Below are 22,310 nucleotides of genomic sequence, written 5' to 3'. Positions count from 1 at the left end.
AGCTAGTAAAGATAATTTTTATTAGGGTATTATTTTTGGGGTGTAAATTTTTTTTTTTTTGGTGTGGTTATATTGGTGTTGGACCGGTTTGGGGAGGCCCAAACCATCTCTTTATCTTTGGATTATTTGTATAATAGTTCGGTTGTGTGCTAAGTCTTTGTTTATTAATTTGGGGGATATCCAAAGGATGGTGTATGATATAAATTGGATATTTATGTGTTGGATTAGAAGATGATATTATTTTTGTGTGTGGTGGATGTGTTGTGGGAGAGCGGGTGGCTCCAGGTGTTGAGGTTAGATGTGTTGGTATAGGAGTGTTATCTGAATTTTTCAAGATAGAGTTGTCCATTTTCAAGGGAGGTTATGCCGAATTTTTCGGTAAATTTTCCTTGGAGGTGGTCCCCGCGGGACTTACTCTAGGTTTTAGGGTAAAATTTGGGGTGGGTCTTGACAGTTAGTATCAGAGTATTAGGTTTCATTTCCTGCCTCCTTGTCACTATCATATTTACCTAAGTAGCACGTAGTGTCTATAGAGTGATGATCCGACCGCGACGAATTCATTGGCAGTTTATGCTTTGGATGCTATTTGTTATTGGGTATGTGTGATAGTTGTGTTAGTCTTGTTTATAGACTACTAAATATCTTCTTCCTTAGGTACTATGCCTCATAGACGCCAACGCGTACGCCAACCCCGTGAGGGTAGTTCGACCAACGCCAATGAGGGCAATGAGGTCAGGGAGCTAGTAAATTCTATTGGAGATATGTTGAGGGGAGTGCTGGAGCGAACTCAGAACCCTCGGACTGTGAAGAAGAAGGATGTTTATGAAGGTGGAGCAAGGGAGTTTAAGGGTGCCAAGGGACCCCTTGATGCTTATAATTGGGTAGACAAGATGGAAAAGGCTTTTGAGAGCTCTGGGTTGCCAGAAGATAAGAAAGTGAAGATGACAGTGACTTTTCTGGATGATTCAGCTCATCACTGGTGGTCGCTTACCAGCAGGAATGTTGAGGATGCTTAGAATATGACATGGGAGCAGTTTAAGACGCTATTCTTAGGGCAGTATTTCAATCATGGCCACCGCAGTAGGATTCAGTCAGAGTTCCTGAACATTCAGAAGAGGGATAATAAGGGGGTCATAGAGTTCGAGCAGAGCTATCATCTGCAATACCTGGTTCCGGATGAGAAGACCAAGATTGAGATGTTCGTTGGGGCACTTGGTGGTGTGTATGCAGACCAGATGACGAGTGTAATTTACCCGACCTTTATGGATACGGTTAGTGCAGCCATGGCCATTGAGATTACATGGTGCTCGGCCCCGTGATTACAGTGGCTCTAGTCAGGGTCCATCCAAGAAGGCTGCTTTATCATCCGCGTCTGGGTCTTCTACTGGCAATGGCGGAAGTGGGGGATCGAGTTTTGGTGCTCGGAACAGGAATATAAGACGTTTCAGGAGACCTTCTCGGAGTCATTTGGGTAGGCAACAGTCTGGTCAGTATGGGTCTGGTGGCAGCTTCCATGGTGGGTCCTCTAGTAGTCAGACTTTTTCTTATGGGCAGCAGCAGTTTTCTGGATGTTTTGAGTGTGGTGGTCAGGACCACTTCAGGAGAGATTGTCCATTGTTGGCTCAGAGGACCACCCCTACCCCTACTCATACTCAACCAGTTGGTCAGTCTTCAGCTAGAGGCTTCAGTAGTGGTGCCCAGGGCAGTGCATCGGCTAGTGGTAGCTCTCGGCAGGGTGGTGGTCAGCGTGGACGTCCCATGGAGGGTCGTACTTCTCCAGATGTCATCATTGGTACGTTATTAATTTTTGGCCAGCCTGCATTTACTTTAATTGATCATGGAGCCACGCATTCATTTATGTCTAGTAGATTTGGCCTCCATGCCAATGTGCTATCATCGTCTCTTCCAAGCGAGTGGCATGTGTCTCTACCCTCCGGTGAGGTGATGAGGATAAATTGGGTGTTTAGTGGTTGTGAAGTTTTAGTAGGAGTTAGTTTCAAGGCCGATTTAATTCCTTTAGATATAGTGGAGTTTGATGTGATCTTTCGAATGGACTTTTTGGAAGCTTATAAAGCTATGGTAGATTGTTTTCAAAAAGTAGTGGTGCTTCGAAGTCCAAGTGGATTTGAGGTTACATTTTAAGGGGAAAGAGATGTCATTTCGAGTTGCCTGATATCTGCTGTTGCTGTTAGAAAATTGTTAAATAAAGGCTGTCAGGCATATTTAGCTCACGTTGTGGATACAAGTATGGGGGTTTTGGGAGTAGAAGATATTCCTGTTGTAAAAGAGTTTCCGGATGTTTTTCCTGAGGAGTTGCCTGGTTTGCCTCTTGAAAGGGAGATAGACTTCTCTATTGAATTACTTCTTGGAACTATACCTATCTCTCAAGCACCTTACAGAATGGCTCCAGCGGAATTGAAGGAATTGAAGACTCAATTGCAGGAGTTGGTAGACAAGGGTTTTATTCGGCCTAGCATGTCTCCATGGGGTGCTCTAGTGTTGTTTGTTAAGAAGAAAGATTGCACCATGAGACTATGCATTGATTATAGGAAATTGAATCAAGTCACGGTGAAGAATAAATATCCTTTGCCGCGCATTGATGATTTATTTGATCAGTTGAGAGGTGCTTCTGTTTTCTCCAAGATTGACTTGAGATCTGGTTATCATCAGTTACGGATCCAAGAGGGTGACATAGCCAAGACTGCTTTTCGATCACGCTATGGGCATTATGAATTTGTGGTGATGCCATTTGGACTTACTAATGCACCCGCGGTGTTCATGGACCTCATGAATAGGGTGTTTAGTCCATATCTTGATCGTTTCGTGATCGTATTCATAGATGACATCTTGGTTTACTCAAGAAGTGAGAAGGAGCATGCCAAGCATCTAAGAATAATATTGCGGACTTTGAGAAATTCTCAGTTATATGCTAAGTTTAGCAAGTGTGAGTTTTGGCTTGATAAAGTGGGGTTCTTGGGTCATGTGGTTTCGGCAAAAGGAGTTAGTGTGGATCCCCAAAAGGTGGAAGCAGTGTTAAATTGGAGAAGACCCACCACTGTGACGGGGATTCGTAGTTTCTTGGGATTAGCAGGTTATTATCGGCGCTTTGTGCAAGATTTTTCAAAGATTGATGCTCCTCTTACAAGATTGACCAAGAAGGGAGTTAAGTTCGAATGGTCAGATCAGTGTGAGCTAAGTTTTCAAGAATTGAAGAATCGCTTGACTAGTGCTCCTGTTTTGACACTTCCGGATGATAGTGGGGAGTACATGGTTTATTGTGATGCTTCTAGACGTGGTCTAGGTAGGGTATTGATGCAGCATGATCGAGTTATTGCCTACCCTTCTAGGCAATTAAAGCTGCATGAAGGGAATTATCCCACTCATGATCTAGAGCTTGCAACGGTAATTTTTTCTCTCAAGTTGTGGAGACACTACCTTTATGGGGCCAAGTGTCAGATTTTTACCTATCACAAGAGCCTTCGGTATGTGTTCACTCAAAGAGAGCTAAACTTGAGACAGAGAAGGTGAATGGAGTTGATCAATGATTATGATTGCACTATTGAATACCATCCTGGAAAACCTAACTTGGTAACGGATGCTCTTAGTCGAAATCCCTCCATATCTTTGTCTCACTTGAGGACGGTTCGAGTTCATCTTCTTTTTGAGTTGCGAGCTTCAGGGGTAGATTTATCGGTGGATGAAGTGGGTGCCTTAGTAGCTAGTTTTCATGTGAGGCCAGTTTTGGTTGATAGAGTGCGGGAAGCACAGTGTAATGATCATTCCATAATTCGATTGATAGAAAGAGCTTTGAACGGAGCCGCCGCCGATCATTTCTCAGTTAGAAGGGATGGGACTTTATTGTTTAAGAATCGGCTTTGTGTTCCAAAAAGAAATGAAGAGCTGAAGAGTGAGATTATGGAGGAAGCTCATAATTCTGCTTATGCTGCTCATCCGGGTAGCACAAAAATGTATCGGATTTTAAAAGATTATTATTGGTGGCCAAACATGAAGAGGGAAATTGCAGCTTTTGTGAGTAGATGTCTGATTTGTCAACAAGTAAAGGCTGAAAGGCAGAAGCCTTCTAGATTGCTTGAGTCGTTGCCTGTTCCAGTGTGGAAGTGGGACAACATCACCATGGATTTTGTTTTCACTTTACCTCGTACCCGTGAAGGGCATGATGGTATTTGGGTGATTGTGGATAGACTCACCAAGTCTGCACATTTCTTGCTAGTGGGAAAGAAGTATAAATTGGATAAATTGGCGGAGCTTTATGTGAATGAAATTGTGAGGCTTCATGGTGTACCTGAATCAATAGTGTCGGATCGGGATCCTAGATTTGCTTCTAAATTTTGGGGAGCTCTTTAGGCAGCTTTAGGCACCCGATTACACTTCAGCACTACTTTTCATCCTCAGACTGATGGGCGGTCCGAGAGGACTATTCAGACTTTGGAGGATATGTTGAGGGATTGTGCCTTGCAGTTCAGAGGGAGTTAGGATAAAAACCTATCTTTTATGGAATTTGCTTATAATAATAACTATCATTCTAGCATTGGTATGGCTCCCTTTGAGGCACTTTATGGGAAGCAGTGTCATACGCCCTTTGTGTTGGAATGAAGTAGGGGAAAAAGAGCTTTGTGGCCTAGAGTTGATCCATGATACGAATGAGAAGATTAAAGTGGTCAGAGATAGACTCAAGGCCGTTCAAAGTAGGCAGAAGAGTTATGCAGATGTCCGTAGGAAAGACCTTAAGTTTCAAGTGGGTGATTGGCTGTTCTTGAAACTATCTCCTTAGAAAGGGGTCGTGCGTTTTGGTAAACGTGGGAAGCTTAGTCCGAGGTATATTGGCCCTTATGAAATTATAGAGCGAGTTGGCTCACTTGCTTATCGGCTGTTGTTGCCTCCAGAGTTATCCAGGATACATAATGTGTTTCATGTATCCATGCTTCTCAAGTATATTGCTGATCCCTCTCATGTGCTACAAGAGCAGCCGATCAGTTTGACGAAAGATTTGACCTATGAAGAGGAACCGGTTCAGATTCTCGACCGAAAGGAGCAAGTGGTTAGGAACAAAACAATCCCACTTGTCAAGGTGCTTTTGAGAAGTCATCAAGTAGAAGAAGCTACTTGGGAATCAGAGGAGCAAATGATGTAGCAGTATCCCTATCTCTTCGAATGACATGTATGTAAATTTCGAGGACGAAATTTTTATAAGGAGGAGAGAATTATCACATCCCGACCCTTAAATTTTTACCTTATTTACTAGCTTGGTTATAATAAGAATTTTACCGTCTCCATCATTGAGGTTATAGTTTAACTGGTCCCTAGAGGGGTTTGGGGGACAGTTATTTACGGAGAACTATTCGTAGGAGAAATTTATGACGACGGTAAAAATGGTAAATTTTAGCTAGTAAAATGTAATTTTTATTAGGGTATTATTTTACGGTGTAAATTTTTGGGAGTTCGGGTTTTTTTTTTTTTTTTTTGGTTGTGGTTATATTGGTGTTGGACCGGTTTGGGGAGGCCCAAACTATCTCTCTCTCTTTTCCCGGTTCTACATCCCAAGCTCTCTCTCCCTTCGCGGGAAGACCAGCGCCCGCCGCCGCCGTCCGGCCGAGCAAGGCTACCGCACCGGTCCCGTTAGGACCGGCGTCTCCTCCTTTCTCACCCTAGGTCGGTGAGCACTGCCACAGCGCCGTCAAACGGGAGGAAACTCATCCCGAAGGGCCGACTGTGTTGTCGCCGGAACTCCCTCCTCTGGCCGCCAAAGCCAGCGATCTTTGGCTCGTTTTGAAGCCCTCCTCCCGTGCAGCAACCCCTCCAAAGGTCTCACCCTCTCTTGAGCTAGGTAAGGAGATGTGTGGAGCTGAATTTTCTAGGGTTTTTAGGACGTTTTGGTTCGATTACCCTAGTTAGGCTTGGAATTGATGTTTGTGCTTGTTAAGAAAGTTGTAGAGGGGGTTGAGAGGAAGATGCTGTCAAAATTTCTCAGGCATTGGAGGTCGTCGAAGTAGGCCTCCGGCCGCCGCTGGTTGGGAGATTTTTATGGTTTTAAATGTGGAATATTAATGGGAGTTATTGATGTAAATTTTAGAATTTTTGGAGGAGTTTTGGATAGGTTTGGGAATTTTTAAAGCTTACACTATGCCAATTCTTGCATCAGGCGACACAACTGTTGTGTCGCCTGATGCAAATCGTATGTGTCGCCTTCTAGCATGTCGACGTTTAAACTATCAGGCGACACAAATGTTGTGTCGCCTATAAAAACATCAGGCGACAGAAGACTTTTTTTCATTATGTGTCGCCTGATAAAAGATAAGGCGACAGGGTATATATGTCGCCTGATTGTATAAACGTCGACATGCTAGAAGGCGACACATCTTTTTTTTGCCGTGAGGCGACACATCTCTTTGTGTCGCCTGATAACTGCGAGTGAGAGAGAAAAATGTCTTACAACAACATATATGCGTAGATTAATTCAACTAAAGACGACATTTAAACATCGTGTGAAAATGTTAGAGGCGACATATCCTTGGTTAATTAGAATTTGAACTTTTACACACTACATTTATGTGTTGCTGGATGAACCCACATGACATACTTTTAATGTCTAGACACATATGTATCGGGTGAATGATCTTCAGGCAACGTATAATTTTTCTTTTTTCATTTGATCTCTTTGAGACAATAGATATATGTCGTCTAATATGCCTTCCAATGACAGATAAATGTTGTCTAGATGGATTTATGCAAACACATATATGTCGCCTGAATAGGAAAATAGCAACGTATACTTAACCATTCATGGTATTTAAGTTTGTCAAACCACATATATATGTTGTTATGATACGATTTAGTCTTCACTTTCATTTAATTTCTATTGTGGTTTTGATAGTAGGCTACACATATCTGGTGTCCCTGTTCAATTAGGCATTCATACATGAAACCATAAAATCAATTCCAAAATCATTAATTGCAATTTCTATTAATCCACCATTGTTTCAAGTACACAAAATTATGTGCATTGGTAGAAAGCCTAATAATGTACACAAAATAAAGCTACAAGAACTAAAGCTAAATTGCCTAAACATGTTATGATGCCTTCTATAAACATAAAATAGAGGGCCTTCTAAATTGAGCATCTCCAAGTTGGAAGGAACGAAACGCCCAGACCCACTGATGTAAAAGACAAAGACCCTTGGAGCCTTGGTGTGCAGCAATAGACCTTGGCAAACTGCTAGCTCCAGCATGATTCTCGCTATTTTATGTCAATCCAAACAGCCCTTCAAGTCCCTGCAGCAACAACAAAACTCTCTAACTTCAATAAATCTTAAATTAGCAGAAATATAACATAACTCAATCCTTTCACAAAATCCAAACAAATCAGACTTATTTGTTCATCAAATTAATACTTCAAAGCAAAAAAATTAACAAATAACATACATTTCAAACAAAAAGGAGAAGATGATTAACATGTATGAATCCCTATGAACCTCACAGCCTTCAACCTTTTCAAACTGTGTACACAATCAAGCGCTATTTAATAAACTAATAAGCAGGAAAACGATCATTAGGAGTAATGCAAAAGCATTATTGAATCACAGAGTTTCTACACCTCTTTTCAGCTTGAAGTAATTGGGAAGCACCTAGTTAGGACACACATTTCTAAACAGTAAGCTCTTGGTCTTTTCATATACATATCCTTGTCAACTTTCAACCTCAGTAGCCACACAAGGAAATTATAACTACATACAGTATTCAGAAACTAGAATCCAAAATTAATAAACATATGACTGATTCAGTTTAGTTATCTCGATTTAAATCCTACATTTACAAAAACTAAAAGCAAAATGTATGCCTGGTGCATTAGTTATGGACCATAACCATATGATGATTATGATCTTTCAGCAGTACAATTATTTCAAGGTCGCATCATATTTAGATTAAACATAGCATACTAGTGCGAGTAATTATCTCAAAATCAAAATCATGTATAGTACTAGTACTATACATGATTGAAATGATTTTCAATTTTTCAATCATGTAGAAACAAAATGTAATGATAACAAGATGATAAGATTAGCAGCTGACTATCACAAGTTCAAAGTAAAGATGATAGAAACCAACGAACAGGAAGAGAACAGACTCAGAAGCAATTAGCCAGTATATATACACATTTGCAGTGAAGCAGCGGCTTCATCCAAGTTCTCTGCAGTATCACAAATTGCAGATCGGATTTCTGGAAGAGTATGATGAAGCAAAACAAAGCCGTTGATCAGATAGATGCAAACGATACTTCAGGTTTGTTATTAGTCCAAACCACTTGGTATGAACGAAATATATAAGAAAATCATGTGTTGCATGAACAATCATACCCATTGATAAGTTTAATAGACATCCAAGATGAAACATATAAAATCCAGATTAGAACAAGCTAGTGAGTTAGAGTTAAGAGTTCATGCATACCTTTCGCTTGTTGAACTCTTCGACAGCGAAACAGGCCGGTCCTAGTCCCCCTAAATCCATATGATAATCAATTCCCTGTTCAAATAGAACAACAGTAACAATGAGGTAATGCATAAGTGCATATTGATACAAATGATGAGCAAGAAGCCATACATGCATACCCTATTAACAGTCATCAGAATTCGGAAACCATTTTCATCAATACACCCGTATTCAAACAGATAAGAATTAGCAGCAGTACGCTTTACAGGCTCCTTCTTATTGTTACTGTGATTGTGATTCTGATTCATCTTGTGCACTTCGGCCTCACAATTGCCAAGCATCAAAGCTAATCTTCGATTTTTGTGAATACATTTCGATTGTTGTGAATACGTGGGACTCCAGAAGCTCAATTCCCACATCCAAATTGGAATCAAAAACCCAAAAGTCAACACCAGAAGCTCAATTAACAACACTCACCAGCTTAATCGCAACCTCTTCGTTCGTCTAAATATTGGTACCTACATCAAAAAAGATCAGAAATTTAACCACCACAACCAAAATCCCCAAATCCAAAAAAAATTGACCACAAAATCAGAACAAACGAACCGAGATAGATCTCCCCAAACGAGCCGCTTCCGATCTTCCTTCCCAGTCTGAACTTGTTCCCAACACGAGGCTCCAAGACTAGGGCCCAGCAAATAGCCCAGCTACAAGGACTCGTCGGCGCTTTATCGGAGCACTCGACGGTGGCGGTTTGTCGAGAAACCCAGAAAAAGAGAGAAGTAAGAGATTGGGTTCCAGAACTGAAAAGCAAGGCTTAATGGAGCTCGAAATTGAAGGGAAAGTAGTGGGTTTACCTTTTTGAAGCAAGAACAAGTCGGAGAAGAAGAGATTTCGCCTGAATCCGATTTGGGGCTTGGGGTTATGATTTCAATCTGAGATGGGGAATGGATGCATGTTCGAATTGAGGGCATAAATGGAAAGAAGAGAGTCAGAGGGTTTAAATGATGGGGGTTAGGTGCTCGGAGGAGGTTAGGCGGCGGCGGAGCGACGGCGAGACCGCCTGCCTGTGTCGCTCGTCTTCTCTCTTTCTCAGAGAATGCGAGAGGAGGGAGAGAGTGTATGAGGTGCGAGACTAGGGCGACAAAATAAATTGGGCTCTTAAGTGAGTTCGAATTTGGGCCAAATTTTGAGGGTCGGAAACAGCCCGCCAAATATTTGGGCAAAAAATTTAAACTTTTGGTGATTGTTTGAACCATTTGCTCATGAAATGGGTTGACCGTCTCGATCAGGACCCAAACGTTATCGAAAATATGTGATTGTTTTACCGTAACCATATTTCACTATACGTAACACATCCTACGGACGGATTTGCAAAACTCTATTTATAAGATATAGTTGCTTCACAAAGGCATATACTTGCATAAAAGCCACTAAATGAGTTATACCACATTAGAATGCATGTTGTGGTTCCAATGTCTAAAATTCAAAATATTAAATTTCGACCGTCCGATGTGATCAGCGTATTTAAATACGGATATGGTGAAAAATTCAATTAATTTTGATAAAGTTTGGGTCTCGATCAATGTGGTCAACATTAACTCAACTTCATCTAATTAAGCGAATACGCTCTTACCCTCTCCTTCTTGACTAGTTTTGTGGATTCTTTCACACACACTCTCACATATATGTGATGTAGCAGCTCCAGTCAAATTTTCAGAAATTTTACCTTCCGGGGATAGGGCTACCCATAGGGGATAATAAGCGTAAAAAGGGTTGACCACCTCGATCGGGACACAAACGTTATCGAAAATATGTGGTTTGTTTACCGTAACCATATTTCACTATACGTAACGCATCCTGCGGAAGGATTTGCAAAATTCTATTTACAAGATATAGTTACTTCACAAATGCATACACTTGTAAAAAGGCCACTAAACAAATTAGTACCACATTAGTAGGCATGTTGTGGTTCCAATGTTTAAAATTTAAAATATTAAATTTTGACCGTCAGATGTGATCAGCGTATTTAAATACGGATATGGTCAAAAATTCACCTAATTTTGATAAAGTTTGGGTCTCAATCGATGTGGTCAACATTAACTCAATTTCATCTAATTAAGCGAATACGCTCTTACCCTCTCCTTCTTGACTAGTTTTGGTGGATTTTTTCATGCACACACTCTCACATATATGTGATGTAGCAGCTCGTGTAAAATTTTCGGAAATTTTACCTTCCGGGGATAGGGCTACCCATAGGGGATAATAAAGCGTAAAAAAGGTTGACCGCCTCGATCGGGACACAAACGTTATCGAAATTATGTGATCATATTTCACTATACTTAACTTATCCTGCGGACGGATTTGCAAAATTCTATTTACAAGATATAGTTGCTTCACAAATGCATACACTAACAAAAAGGCCACTAAACAAGTTATACCACATTAGTAGGCATGTTGTGGTTCCAAGGTTTAAAATTCAAAATATTAAATTTCGACCGTCAGATGTGATTAGCGTATTTAAATACAGATATGGTCAAAAATTCACATAATTTTGATAAAGTTTGGGTCTCGATCGATGTGGTCAACATTAACTCAACTTCATCTAATTAAGCAAATACACTCTTACCCCCTCCTTCTTGAGTAGGTTTGGTGGATTCTTTCATGCACACACTCTCACATATATGTGATGTAGCAACTCCTGTCAAATTTTCAGAAATTTTACTTTCCGGGGATAGGGCTACCCATAGGGGATAATAAGCGTAAAAAAGGTTGACCACCTCGATCGGGACACAAACGTTATCGAAAATATGTGATTTTTTTACTGTAACCATATTTCACTATACGTAACGCATCCTGCGGACGGATTTGCAAAATTCTATTTACAAGATATAGTTGCTTCACAAATAGGTCAATTTTATTTACGATTAAATTTCTATAAGCTTTCCTATGGGGAGCTATATATATAGTCGCTTGATAAACCTGTCCAAAATTTCACATAGATTAGTTTCGACAATATTGAATGAGAGTTTTAGTGTTGATGAATCGAAAATATAAGTCTTGACTGATGTAGATAAGAGCATTTCCATTTTGATAAATGTGTTGACTTTTAAATTTTCATAAGTTGTCAATTCAATAAAATTCAATATCAGCCGACATATAAATGTTGTCTTATCAACATAATTGAGTAAAATTTTGACACAAGATGTCAATTCGATAAAATTTAATATCAGCCAACACATAAATGTTGTCTTATCAACATAATTTATTAAAATTTTTAAAGAAGTTGTCAATTCAATAAAATTCAATATCAGCAACACATAAATGTTGTCTTATCAACATAACTGAGTAAAATTTTCACACAAGTTGCCAATTCAATAAAATTCAATATCAGCCAACACATAAATGTTGTCTTATGAACATAATTTAGTAAAATTTTCACATAAGTTGCCAATTCAATAAAATTCAATATCAACCAACAGATAAATGTTGTCTTATGAACATAATTCAGTAAAATTTTCACACAAGTTGTTAATTCGATAAAATTCAATATCAGCCAACACATAAATGTCGTGTTATCAACATAATAAAGTAAAATTTTCACACAAGTTGTCAATTCAACAAAATTCGATATCAGCCGACACATAAATGTCGTCTTATCAACATAATGAAGTAAAATTTTCACACAAGTTATCAATTCAACAAAATTCAATATCAGCCGACACATAAATGTCGTCTTATCAACATAATGAAGTAAAATTTTCACACAAGTTGTCAATTCAACAAAATTCAATATTAGCCGACACATAAATGTCGTTGTATCAACATAATGAAGTAAAATTTTCACACAAGTTGTCAATTCAACAAAATTCAATATCAACCGACACATAAATGTCTTCGGCTTAACATGAGTAAAATTTAGACAATTGAGACTAAAGCTGACCACTTTCTTCACCGGCATATATGTGTCGCCCTGAAAACAGACCTTTTTTTCAAAGAAAACTGGTATTGTCTGAGTGCACTTCCACCAACACATAAAAAAAATGTGTCACCCCGAAACCCGGACCACACTTAATTTCGCGTGTGTCACCTAATAGGTGTTGCCTGATGTAGGAAATGGCATAGTGTTAGTAACTTAGGCGGTTATTTAAGGTAGAATCCGGCCGTTGGATTAAAGTCATATAATCGGTAAAAAGTTGAATTAAAGCTGCCAGTATGTTCGGTGAAGTTTGGACCCTATTGAGTTAAGAATGGCGAAGTTGGGCAGGGATAAGTGTGATTAAGGCTCACATTTAATTATGCCTATTTTGTGTAAGTTTTGGATTTTTGGTTGGGAAATTAATATTATATTTGGAACAGGACGAGAGGAGACCCGAGCAGAAGAAGCCTCGGAGCGACATCAGGCTTAGGCCTAATTTGTGAGTGGACCTTTGTTTTACTTGGAAAACATGCGATGAATTATTTTGTTAATCATTTATTTATTCTACTGAGATTTATTTCTTTCTCGGATATTTGACAATTTTCCTCTTTTGGAGAGTTCCCGAAAATGAGATTTTCGGTGAATATATATTTTGGATGTTTATGAGTATAGTATGTATATAAATGCTAGCTAGCCATACGTGCTTGATCCGTCATAATGTGGTAAAATTCTATTATGGCGTGACGTGAGTGTTAGACACAAACGTCATAGCCTTATATGAAAACTACTTTCTTATCTGGTTTATTTAGGTTTTCATATAGGGAGTCCACACGTATATACACCCGTCCTCTTCGGTCATAATGAGGAAAAATTCCATTATGGCGCGACGTGAGCGTCGTAGCCTTGTATAAATTTCTATTTTTCTAATTTGTTCCTAGGATTCATACAAGGAGTCTGACGAGTGTAAATACATACGCATATATGTTTATTTATATATAGTTGAGCCCGAGAGGCTCCATTTTATTGAGTTATGGAGACTAGCCGGAGCTAGTCATGAAATTGCTAGTTTTTGCGTTGAGCGTTTTTGACGGTCTCATGCAGCATAATTTCTTTGGAAATTAAAATAGGAATGCATAAATATTTTATTTATTAATTTATTTTTGTCCACTCACTCTAACAGTTTCAAATGTTTTCCCCTGGGCCATTCGTTTTAAAATGCCTAGTCTGCAGAGTTTGGGTTGGCACTAGTCAGAGACGAGGCATAGTTACCCACATCTCTTCAACCTTTCATCAGTAGGTTACCTGTTAACCTACTACCAAATTTTCTTGCTTTCGCTACTGTTTAGTAGCTCTGGTTACCTTTGGATTATTTGTATAATAGTTCAGTTGTGTGCTAAGTCTTTATTTATTAATTTGGGGGATATCCAAAGAATGGTGTATGATATAAATTGGACATTTTTGTGTTGGATTAGAAGATGATATTATTTTTGTGTGTGGTGGATGTGTTGTGGGGGAGCGGGTAGCTCTAGGTGTTAAGGTTGGATGTGTTGGTATAGGAGTGTTATCTGAATTTTTCAGGATAGAATTGTTCATTTTCAAGGGAGGTTATGCCGAATTTTTCGGTAAATTTTCCTTGGAGGTGGTCCCCGTAGGACTTACTCCAGGTTTTAGGGTAAAATTTGGGATGGGTCTTAACACTGACTATCTTGAGACCAAGCTTCTGAACCAAGGTTTCCGAGATAAGATTCTTCTGACTACCCGGATCCACAATGGCATCAACTAAACTGGTCTTCACCTACAGCTTTACAACAAAAAGCTGCTTCTTGCGGTTCTCATCGTCGTTCCCTAACTGTGTTTCTGCCATAAGGTTAAGCTTCGCATTTGATTTTGTTATTCCTAGTGTACTTCTTTTGCCTCGTTTGTGATTAATGTTGTCTTCTTCCTCTCCTCCTTGTGCCGTAACACTCTTGGTTTAAGGTGAGAAAACTTCACCCAACACTTATCTGCCACGTGTCCTATTCCCTTGCAGTGAATGCAAGATTTACTGTAACATCCTGATTTTTTTTAAAGTTTCTCAAAATGTGTTTTTCTTCTTAGAAATAGAAATTAGAGGTCGCCACGAGTTCGCCGTATTTTTCGGTGAATTTTTCAGAGTCCCAAGCTATTTTTAACGATTTTTCGAAGTTTTGTTCAAATAATAAGAATTGCTGACGTGGCAAGCTCGGATTGGGTGAGAGAGTGACATGTGGCAAGTGGAGAGGAGACCAGCTGACGCGCTGATGTCACCCATATGGGCTGATGACGTCAGCATCTGATGAGTTATAGTGGGAGTTTGTTTGTTATTTGACATGTGGTAACAAATGGCTCAATCATTTGTTGACACGTGTCATTTTTTTTTGTAATAAATAGAAGAACAGCCCATTCCTTCCGTAAACATTTGCTCTCTCTTCCATTTTTCTCTATCTCTCTCCTCAAATTTTCTCTCTCTAGCTTTATCTCTTTAGATTTGCGACTAAACTTCAGCGAATCATAACTTTTGATCCGTAACTCCAATTCTGAATCCGCGAAGTGTTACGGGTTCGTCTCGATGTCCTCTTCCTATCCTAGAAGTTTGGGTTAGATCCAACGGTGAATCTAGATGGCTCGTTTTAGGAGGCTCGGTTTACGATCGGTATTCATGGTGGGGTTTCGCTTTGTCGAGGTGAGTGGATTTGTGTAATATGTTTCAAATATTCTTATTTGCTATCAAATTAGTCGAAAAAACATGATTTTATCTTTTTAAAAATATCTCTTTGTTTTTGAGTGAAGCATGTCGATTTGCGAAATATGTGGAGTTTATATATTATTATGTGTTGGATCCATTGTTTGACTAGTCGTGGAACATGTGAACTTCTTAATTGGTTATGCCAAAATAAGGATGTGACACACGGAGGTATAGGACTTGAAGGTCATTAGGTTCCCGTGGGGATCACTAGATTGAAGGATATCCAATAAGAACGGATTGTGCGATATGATGAATTGCGTGACTCGATGTGTATACGATATACGTATTTTGTAGCGTGTGTAAAATGACATGGCTTTGCGGGCATATTGCATTGGTCTACTCACTGAGCGCATGGTTATGCTCACCCACCTATCTCTAATATTTTTTGCAGAGAAGTATTTAGATCTGACCGAGCCGGAAAAAGGGTAGACGACGAGCGTAGCCGACGAGCCTAGAAGATAGTATTTTATTTACGTTCCGCTTTGTAACACTCGTTCATGCCTCGGGATCGGTGTCCGGTGCTTAAAACCCGCCGACGCCGGGACCGGGGTGTGACATTTACCATCCGACTCGCCTTTCTTCTGCTCCTTTTTGGCATAGAAAACATTCGACTTACCCCCAGTCTGTTTTCCATCTCCCTTGGTTTCGTTCCTCTTGAACTTCTTCTCAATGGCGATGGCTTTCATGCTAGCTTCTTCAACAAATTGTATCGTGAACAAACTCAACTCCCTTTGGAGGTACTCATTCAGTCATGCTTCGTACTTTATAAATACCGAATACTCCTTCAGGGATATATCTAGAACCATAGCTTGATTCTGGAATTCGGTAGTGTAATCCTACATGGACTGATTGACTTTCTGACGCAAGTTATGCCACTTGTGACATCGTTCCTCCAGAAACCCTACTGGATAGAACTTCTTTCTAAGCAATTATTTGAACTGCTTCCACGACACTGCCTCCTCATCACTATTCCTCCGGTAGGACTTCCACCAAGTTAAAGCGTAAGATGATAGCTTCAGAGTCGCACAGGTGATATTCTCTTTCGATGTAAAACGATGGAACGTAAAATATGTGTCAAGCCGCTCAATCCAGTCGTCCAGCTTGTCAACATTGACGCTGCCATCGTATATCGAAACTTCAATCTTGACATCAATCTTCAAGTTTCGAAAAGAACTCCTTCCTTCTTATTGCGAGGTTTGCTGGCAATGTCAAACTGTTCATCCGATCCCGTCTTTTCTTGTTCTTCTTTCGACTCCGAATTTGTTTCCTTTGGCTTCTTCGGCGATTCCTTCAATAGTAACTGTTTGACGAGACCGGTCAATTCTGCAATAACAGTGTTTGACGCAGCCATCTGCTTCTCCAACGCAGCAAGTCTTTCTTTCTCTGGTTTCTCACCATCCATCTTCTTTCCTCTTGATCTTGTGGTATTTTCCAAAGACGCAAGAGCTTTTCCTAGCTTTCTGTAAAGTGAACGAGTCAGGACCATGCACCACAGGACTCCTCACGGATACGGTTAGCTCTGATTATCAACTTGATACGAATTACTCAGGTGATACTGCTAACAGCGGAATTGCCAACAGTACTAAAAACAGACAAGAAATGTAGCTCGAAGAAAATGTATTCTTCTCTATTATTGTGCAAAATGGTACAATGATTATTGTCTAATACATTCTCTCACAATAACTCTCTAAACAGATATCTCTCTAACTGTTTCGCTCTCCTGTAAACAAATATCTGTTTCACTCTAGTGTCTAAAACTAAGCTAGACACCTCAATTTATAGAGTCTAAATCTCTATAAATCCTTATTTAAGTTGGAGAGTACTCCCTAACTAAGTTAAACAATTAATCTCAAACTAAGTTGAAAAACTATTCCCCTAACAAGTTAGGAAAGCTATTACCTTAACTAACTTAGAGAAGGAATCGGCTAATCCCTAAAAGACTAGGATACACCCGTATCAAAAGCTTCTGCTACAACCACCACAGCACTGATCAAAGCGGAAATCAGAGTAGACTGAGGCTGGAAGCTATGAGAACCAACACATTACATCATGAACATTATGTCCTAGAAGAGCTAAAGAATATGCCAAGAAATTCTCTTCTCTCCAGACATGCTTAAAGAAAATAGAGTCGAAGTTCTTGCAGAGATGATATATATCAGCAACTAAGGATTTGATCCGCCATGGGCATTGTGCTTTGCCAAGAAGAACATCCAGAAGAACTTTGGAGTCACCTTCAATAAATACTGGTTGTGATGTAATGGTTGACAAATGAATTAACCCTTGACAGAGAGCTTTAGCTTCAGAAGAGAGCACATCAGAGAACCCAAGATTTATGGAGACCGCAATGAGGGGGTGACCTAAATGGTTCCGAACTACAAAACCAGCTGCTGCTCTATGAGAGGGACGAACATATCTATCAAAATTAAGTTTGACTGCATTTGGAGGGGGAGGATTTCATTTGATGGTGATAGACGGGTCGAAATGTTTAGGGGAGGAGGAGGATTGGCAGCGAGATATTGTTGATATAAGATAGCAGCGTGATGGGTAACTTGTTTTGGGATAAAAGTGGAATTTCAGAAGCTAACGACATTTCGAGACTTCCAAATACTATGACAGAGGTTGAGAATTTTATCTAAGTTGAAAGGTTGGGATGAACAAATAGAGTTAAGCCAAGCTATTAAGGAAGAATTAGGGGATAAAAGTGGTAAGGGGACATGGGAAAGGTTCCATACTTGCCTAGAGAGAGGGCACTGAACAAAAAGATGTTCAAGGGATTCCTCTGCATTGTTACAAAGAGGGCAAGTACTAGGGATATTCGAAGAAAAGTAATGCAATATTTGTTTAATTTTGAGTCGTTCACAAATTAATAACCAAGAGAAAAGTTTAACTTTTGGTGGCAGAGAAAGTTTCCACGTTGTGGTCAGTAGTTTGTCATAACGATGGTTCTGAAAATTAGCAAAATGCAAATCCGCAGCTGATTTGATAGAAAACTTGCCAGAACCAGTAAGGCCCCAAATAGATTCATCTGGCCTATTATTAATGAGAATGGTAGTAGAAGTAATAGCCTTTAACGTATCATGATCCAGTAAATGAGTAATTGAAGAAAGATCCCAATTTCCATTGGAGATAAAATGAGCAACACTGAGGTCCAAATTTACCTGAGATAATTGAAGAAGGATGTTGTTTGTGGTCATAGGTTTTGACTTCAAGTATACAAATGAGAGCTAGTGACTCGAGCATTGACCAATTTTTGTAGCGAGGGCCATATATAATAGTGACGAAGTTAGAAACTAAACCTATAGCAGAACTAAACCTTTAGCAGAAGACTGATGTAGTAAAGAAAGGGGTGAATCTCCCAGCAAATCCAAAGAGTTGTTAATCTAATTGTTTATTTAAGGATTGTTAATCTAATTGTTCATTTGAGGATTGTTGCTCTAATGGTTTATGCAAGTGAGATATCCTAGAAAACAAAACACACTCTACCAAAAAAATTTTAATTAATTTTTGACGTGCTCGTTACTGGGCGCGTAATTTAAAAACCCTTTTTTATCAGAATGTAGTATTAGCAAATAGGGTTCGATCAATCCGGGTACCTAAAGGGCGCTCTTGTAGTCACGGTTACACTAAAGAGTCAGTAACTATAAGTATTTACAAGTATTCAGTTACAAATATACACATGGTACAATGGATAAAAAGGGGGGTTTTGAAGGTTTGATTATAACATTCCTACTAAAACAGAAAATAAAGTATAAATATATACAAGTGATCGATTCATTCAACATAGCAAACAGAGATAAATTTGAATTCTACCAAACATCAAGGTCTCATCTCATTCCAACAATCCGATTATCATGCAAGTTCTTAACAAGAGAAACAATCTCGAAACACACGCCTGAAGAGGACATGTATTCCTTTAATTCTACTTACTTTATCACCTAAGCACAGAGAAGTCTAAAACTTAGATTATTTCATGTAAATTGCTGCATTCAATACTGAAGAGTACTTGTCCACAATAAACACGAATCATTAAGAATTACAGAATTGAGATTGAATAACAACGCACACCCGAGAAGTTGTAACATGCATTTACTGTAGTTTACGTTTTCAAGTATTATTACATAGTTTCCACCACTTATAGAAACATACTTACTTGAAGAAGCTTAGCACGAATCATGGCAATAGCTAGCATGCATTCTAACTCTTTTATTTAAACAAAAACGCAAACTTTCAATCATTAAAACTCATGAAATCAGATCGCCAGAAAGTCATTAACGAAACATGCATCAATACGTTTTATAAAATTCTGAATCTAGTGAATACAGGAACAAGCAAAACATGCTTTCAAATCCAAAGTTTAACATTCGAAACATGCTTTCAAGTTTGTAAAGAAAATCAAAACAAAGTAAAGGCATTGTTTACACTTATTTAGTTTCCAAGGAAGCTAGTCGACGTCAAAAAGATGTTTGGCTTCAATGCTTCAAGTCTCCAACTCTGCTACCTTCGTGGAGAAGTCCTTTAAGGTCTGGCAAGAGAGGATGAACTCGGCAAAAGAGGAAAAGATGGCATGTTGCTGCTCTCGTATCTCTCTGCTTTTTAACGTGAATGAATGATGAAAATTATGAAACAGAGAGCCTCTATTTATAGTGAACATGCCAAACCCTAGCTCTTCTCCTAGCCCTTGATCAACTTCTGATCCAATGGTCTGGGATAATTACGTTAATATCTTGAATTAAAAATCCCCATAATTCTCTGGAATATCTGGTGCAGTAATTCGTTGCATGAGGCTTGAATAGAGGCCATGTACGTTTCTTGTTCTCCAAAAGAAATCACAACAGTGAAAACCTTCCTTCTTCTGCCCTCAATCAGACCTTTGACGAAAATCCTTGATTTTCCTTCCTTTCCTAGTGCGCAATTAGGGTTCCTGAAAGAGAAATAAAGTCAGATAAATAAGGTAGGGAGTAACAGAATTCAAATGACGAAATTAAGGAAAGAATCCCTTAATTTCTGATTTATATTTACACATAAATCCCTTGATTATTGCAGAATTCGTCCTTCTCCTTTTATACACGTTCACAGATTCCTATTCCAAGTTGGATTAGGTTTCCTGACTTCAAATGGATTCCCTGTCTCATAAGGAAAGAAAGTTTCCTAAATATTTTAGGAAAGTCAGAATAAGAAAGATTCAAAAGTAGTAAGTTTCCTAAATCAAAATAAGAAAGTTTCTTAAAATGAAATAGGCAAGTTTCCCTTTTCAAAACGGGAAAGTTTTCTAAACGACTTATCCTCAGATTTTGCGACTTAATGAGACTCCTTGCTGCACCAGGAATCCTCCTTTGATTAGGATTTTTCTTAAATTGCCTGTTTTAGCTTCCTTTTCTGTTTTTCTGCTCTTTTGCTTTCACACTCACAAAACATGTTAGAAATGACATTATTACACTTTATGCTTGTATCAATTTTTGTTCACAACATAAGTCAAATGTAGCCCACCCCGATTTTTATTTCTAGTTCCGTCCTTGATAATAAGATTCAACTTTTGGATTTTAGAGATCTCAGATGCTCTGATAAGGGCTTTCTTGTGCCACGGTTCTACTTGGTAGGCCTCTTGAACACCACACACGGGGTGACATTTGACTCCTTTCAAAGTGTCGTCTGATCCATGTGGAGGTTATATATGTTGATGGAGGTGCATACCAGGGGAGACCGATTTCTTTTCACTTTATCAAATGGGAGAGACTTGATCAAGTGAAGAAAGAAGGTCATTGAGGATTTCGACGTGCTATAATTTTGATAGATGACTATGATGACTAATTTTATGATATCATGGCAGTTCCCTAGGATTTCGTATGTATTTGGGTGGAGATCTAAGGTCTCCCTTCGAGAATGACTACGTTGGTAACTGCTCACTTGAACGGAGAAATGATAAGTTTTGTTTTGCAGGTGGACAATGTTGTTTTCAACAAAAAGATCACTAGGGTTTAGCTAACCCTACCCGTGAGGCTAGAAAGAAGGATTAAGTTTTCTCTCATATATGTGTGTGTGTGTGTGTTGTTTTTTTTGGGTAAAATACAAGTATAAAAGGCCTTCATGTATTGTAGTGTTTGTGTGATGATCAACCATGGTGATCGTTCATGTCCATGTGAGTAAGAAGGAGAGGAGGTAGTGTCGGCGGTCCCAAATGCGACCACCTAGCTAGCAGAGCCTGCCATGGTATTTCTAGCCAACACATAGTCAACCGTAATATCTCCTATACCTCTAATGTTGCCACTTTTGATCTTATACGTAAGAAAGAAACACTTGATGAAAATTCGAGAAGTGTTGGAGTTTCCATCACCAGTGAAGATTGTGAGTGTATGACGCCCTAAGGAGGAAGGTAATCTTCTTAAACATAGCCTAGGTAATATCCCATTCTGGCTCGAACCAAAAGATCTAGGGTTTGTAGTTGGCACCGAAGAGGTGTCAGAGGTGAAGAAACTCGTGGTAACAGGACATGAAGGTGATTCAAAATCCGATCTTGGATTATATGGCTTCTAGGTCTAGAACATCGACGAATGAAACTTCTTAGAAATTAGTGGGGAGTAATCCATTTGGTGAGGAAAAAAAATCCATACGTATATTTTTCAGGGTAGTCATCCTCTCATTGACGGAAGGTATACTGTTAGTTCTTTAGGCCTCATGTTGATATTTAGGCGATTTAGGCACTTTTAGTATGGTCAAATAAATAGTCTTACGGTTTTACCCTCAATAGTTGGGCTTACAGCTTCAATGCAGTATATCTTTTGAAAAAAAAAAATAATAATAAACTATTCTTCGAAATTCTGAATAATAAAGTTTACTGTGTACTGTAAAAAACTAAAAGGTAAAATAATAAAATATTGCAACGTTAGTCTTCCACATGCAATGGTATTAAGGCAAATACAATAACCTCTAGGGGCAAATACGAAAAACCGTACTTCATTCCAATTGTCCCGCGTAGGCGTAGCAACTAAGCACTCTCTCACTCCCAAAAGATAAAAGCGACGCTCACCGCTTTTTTTTTCTCTCTCTCTCTCTTCTTTCTAAATTCTCTGCAAAATTTGGGGATCGACTTCGTCGTTCTTCTCGACTAGCGCGGAGAGACCATGAATCGCCACCACGACCCCAATCCCTTTGAAGAAGAAGAGGTCGAGGTCAATCCCTTCTCGG

At 39.2% G+C, this 22,310-nt stretch overlaps 2 protein-coding genes across 3 annotated transcripts in view; one reads left to right on the top strand and one right to left on the bottom strand.

The window, feature by feature from the left end:
• Positions 1–6,952: 6,952 nt before the first annotated feature.
• LOC101311673 lies at positions 6,953–9,582 on the bottom strand. 2 transcript variants are annotated; one of them, XM_004300124.1, is made up of 4 exons: positions 9,052–9,582; positions 8,625–8,963; positions 8,464–8,538; positions 6,953–7,290 (listed from the first exon to the last, which is right to left on the bottom strand). In XM_004300124.1, exons 2-4 carry the CDS (start codon positions 8,862–8,864, stop codon positions 7,261–7,263), a joined length of 345 nt encoding a protein of 114 aa, XP_004300172.1. In that variant the 5' UTR covers positions 8,865–8,963; positions 9,052–9,582; the 3' UTR covers positions 6,953–7,260. The 2 variants fall into 2 exon arrangements, 1 of the variants encoding a protein (XP_004300172.1); XR_184728.1 differs by lacking the exon at positions 6,953–7,290 and having other exon boundaries at positions 8,455–8,538; positions 8,617–8,963.
• Positions 9,583–22,246: 12,664 nt separating this feature from the next.
• Positions 22,247–22,310, top strand: part of LOC101311378 (secretory carrier-associated membrane protein 4-like) — a 7,414-nt gene continuing 7,350 nt past the window's right edge. Inside the window, exon 1 of the mRNA XM_004300123.1 lies at positions 22,247–22,294. Coding sequence (XP_004300171.1) covers positions 22,247–22,294 — 48 coding nt within the window. The remainder of the gene's footprint in view (positions 22,295–22,310) is intronic.

Source organism: Fragaria vesca, linkage group LG5, assembly GCF_000184155.1.
Source record: "Fragaria vesca subsp. vesca linkage group LG5, FraVesHawaii_1.0, whole genome shotgun sequence".
NCBI classification, from domain to species: domain Eukaryota; kingdom Viridiplantae; phylum Streptophyta; class Magnoliopsida; order Rosales; family Rosaceae; genus Fragaria; species Fragaria vesca.
The sequence above is the reverse complement of the archived record's forward strand: the minus strand, read 5'-3'. Positions and strand labels throughout refer to the sequence as shown.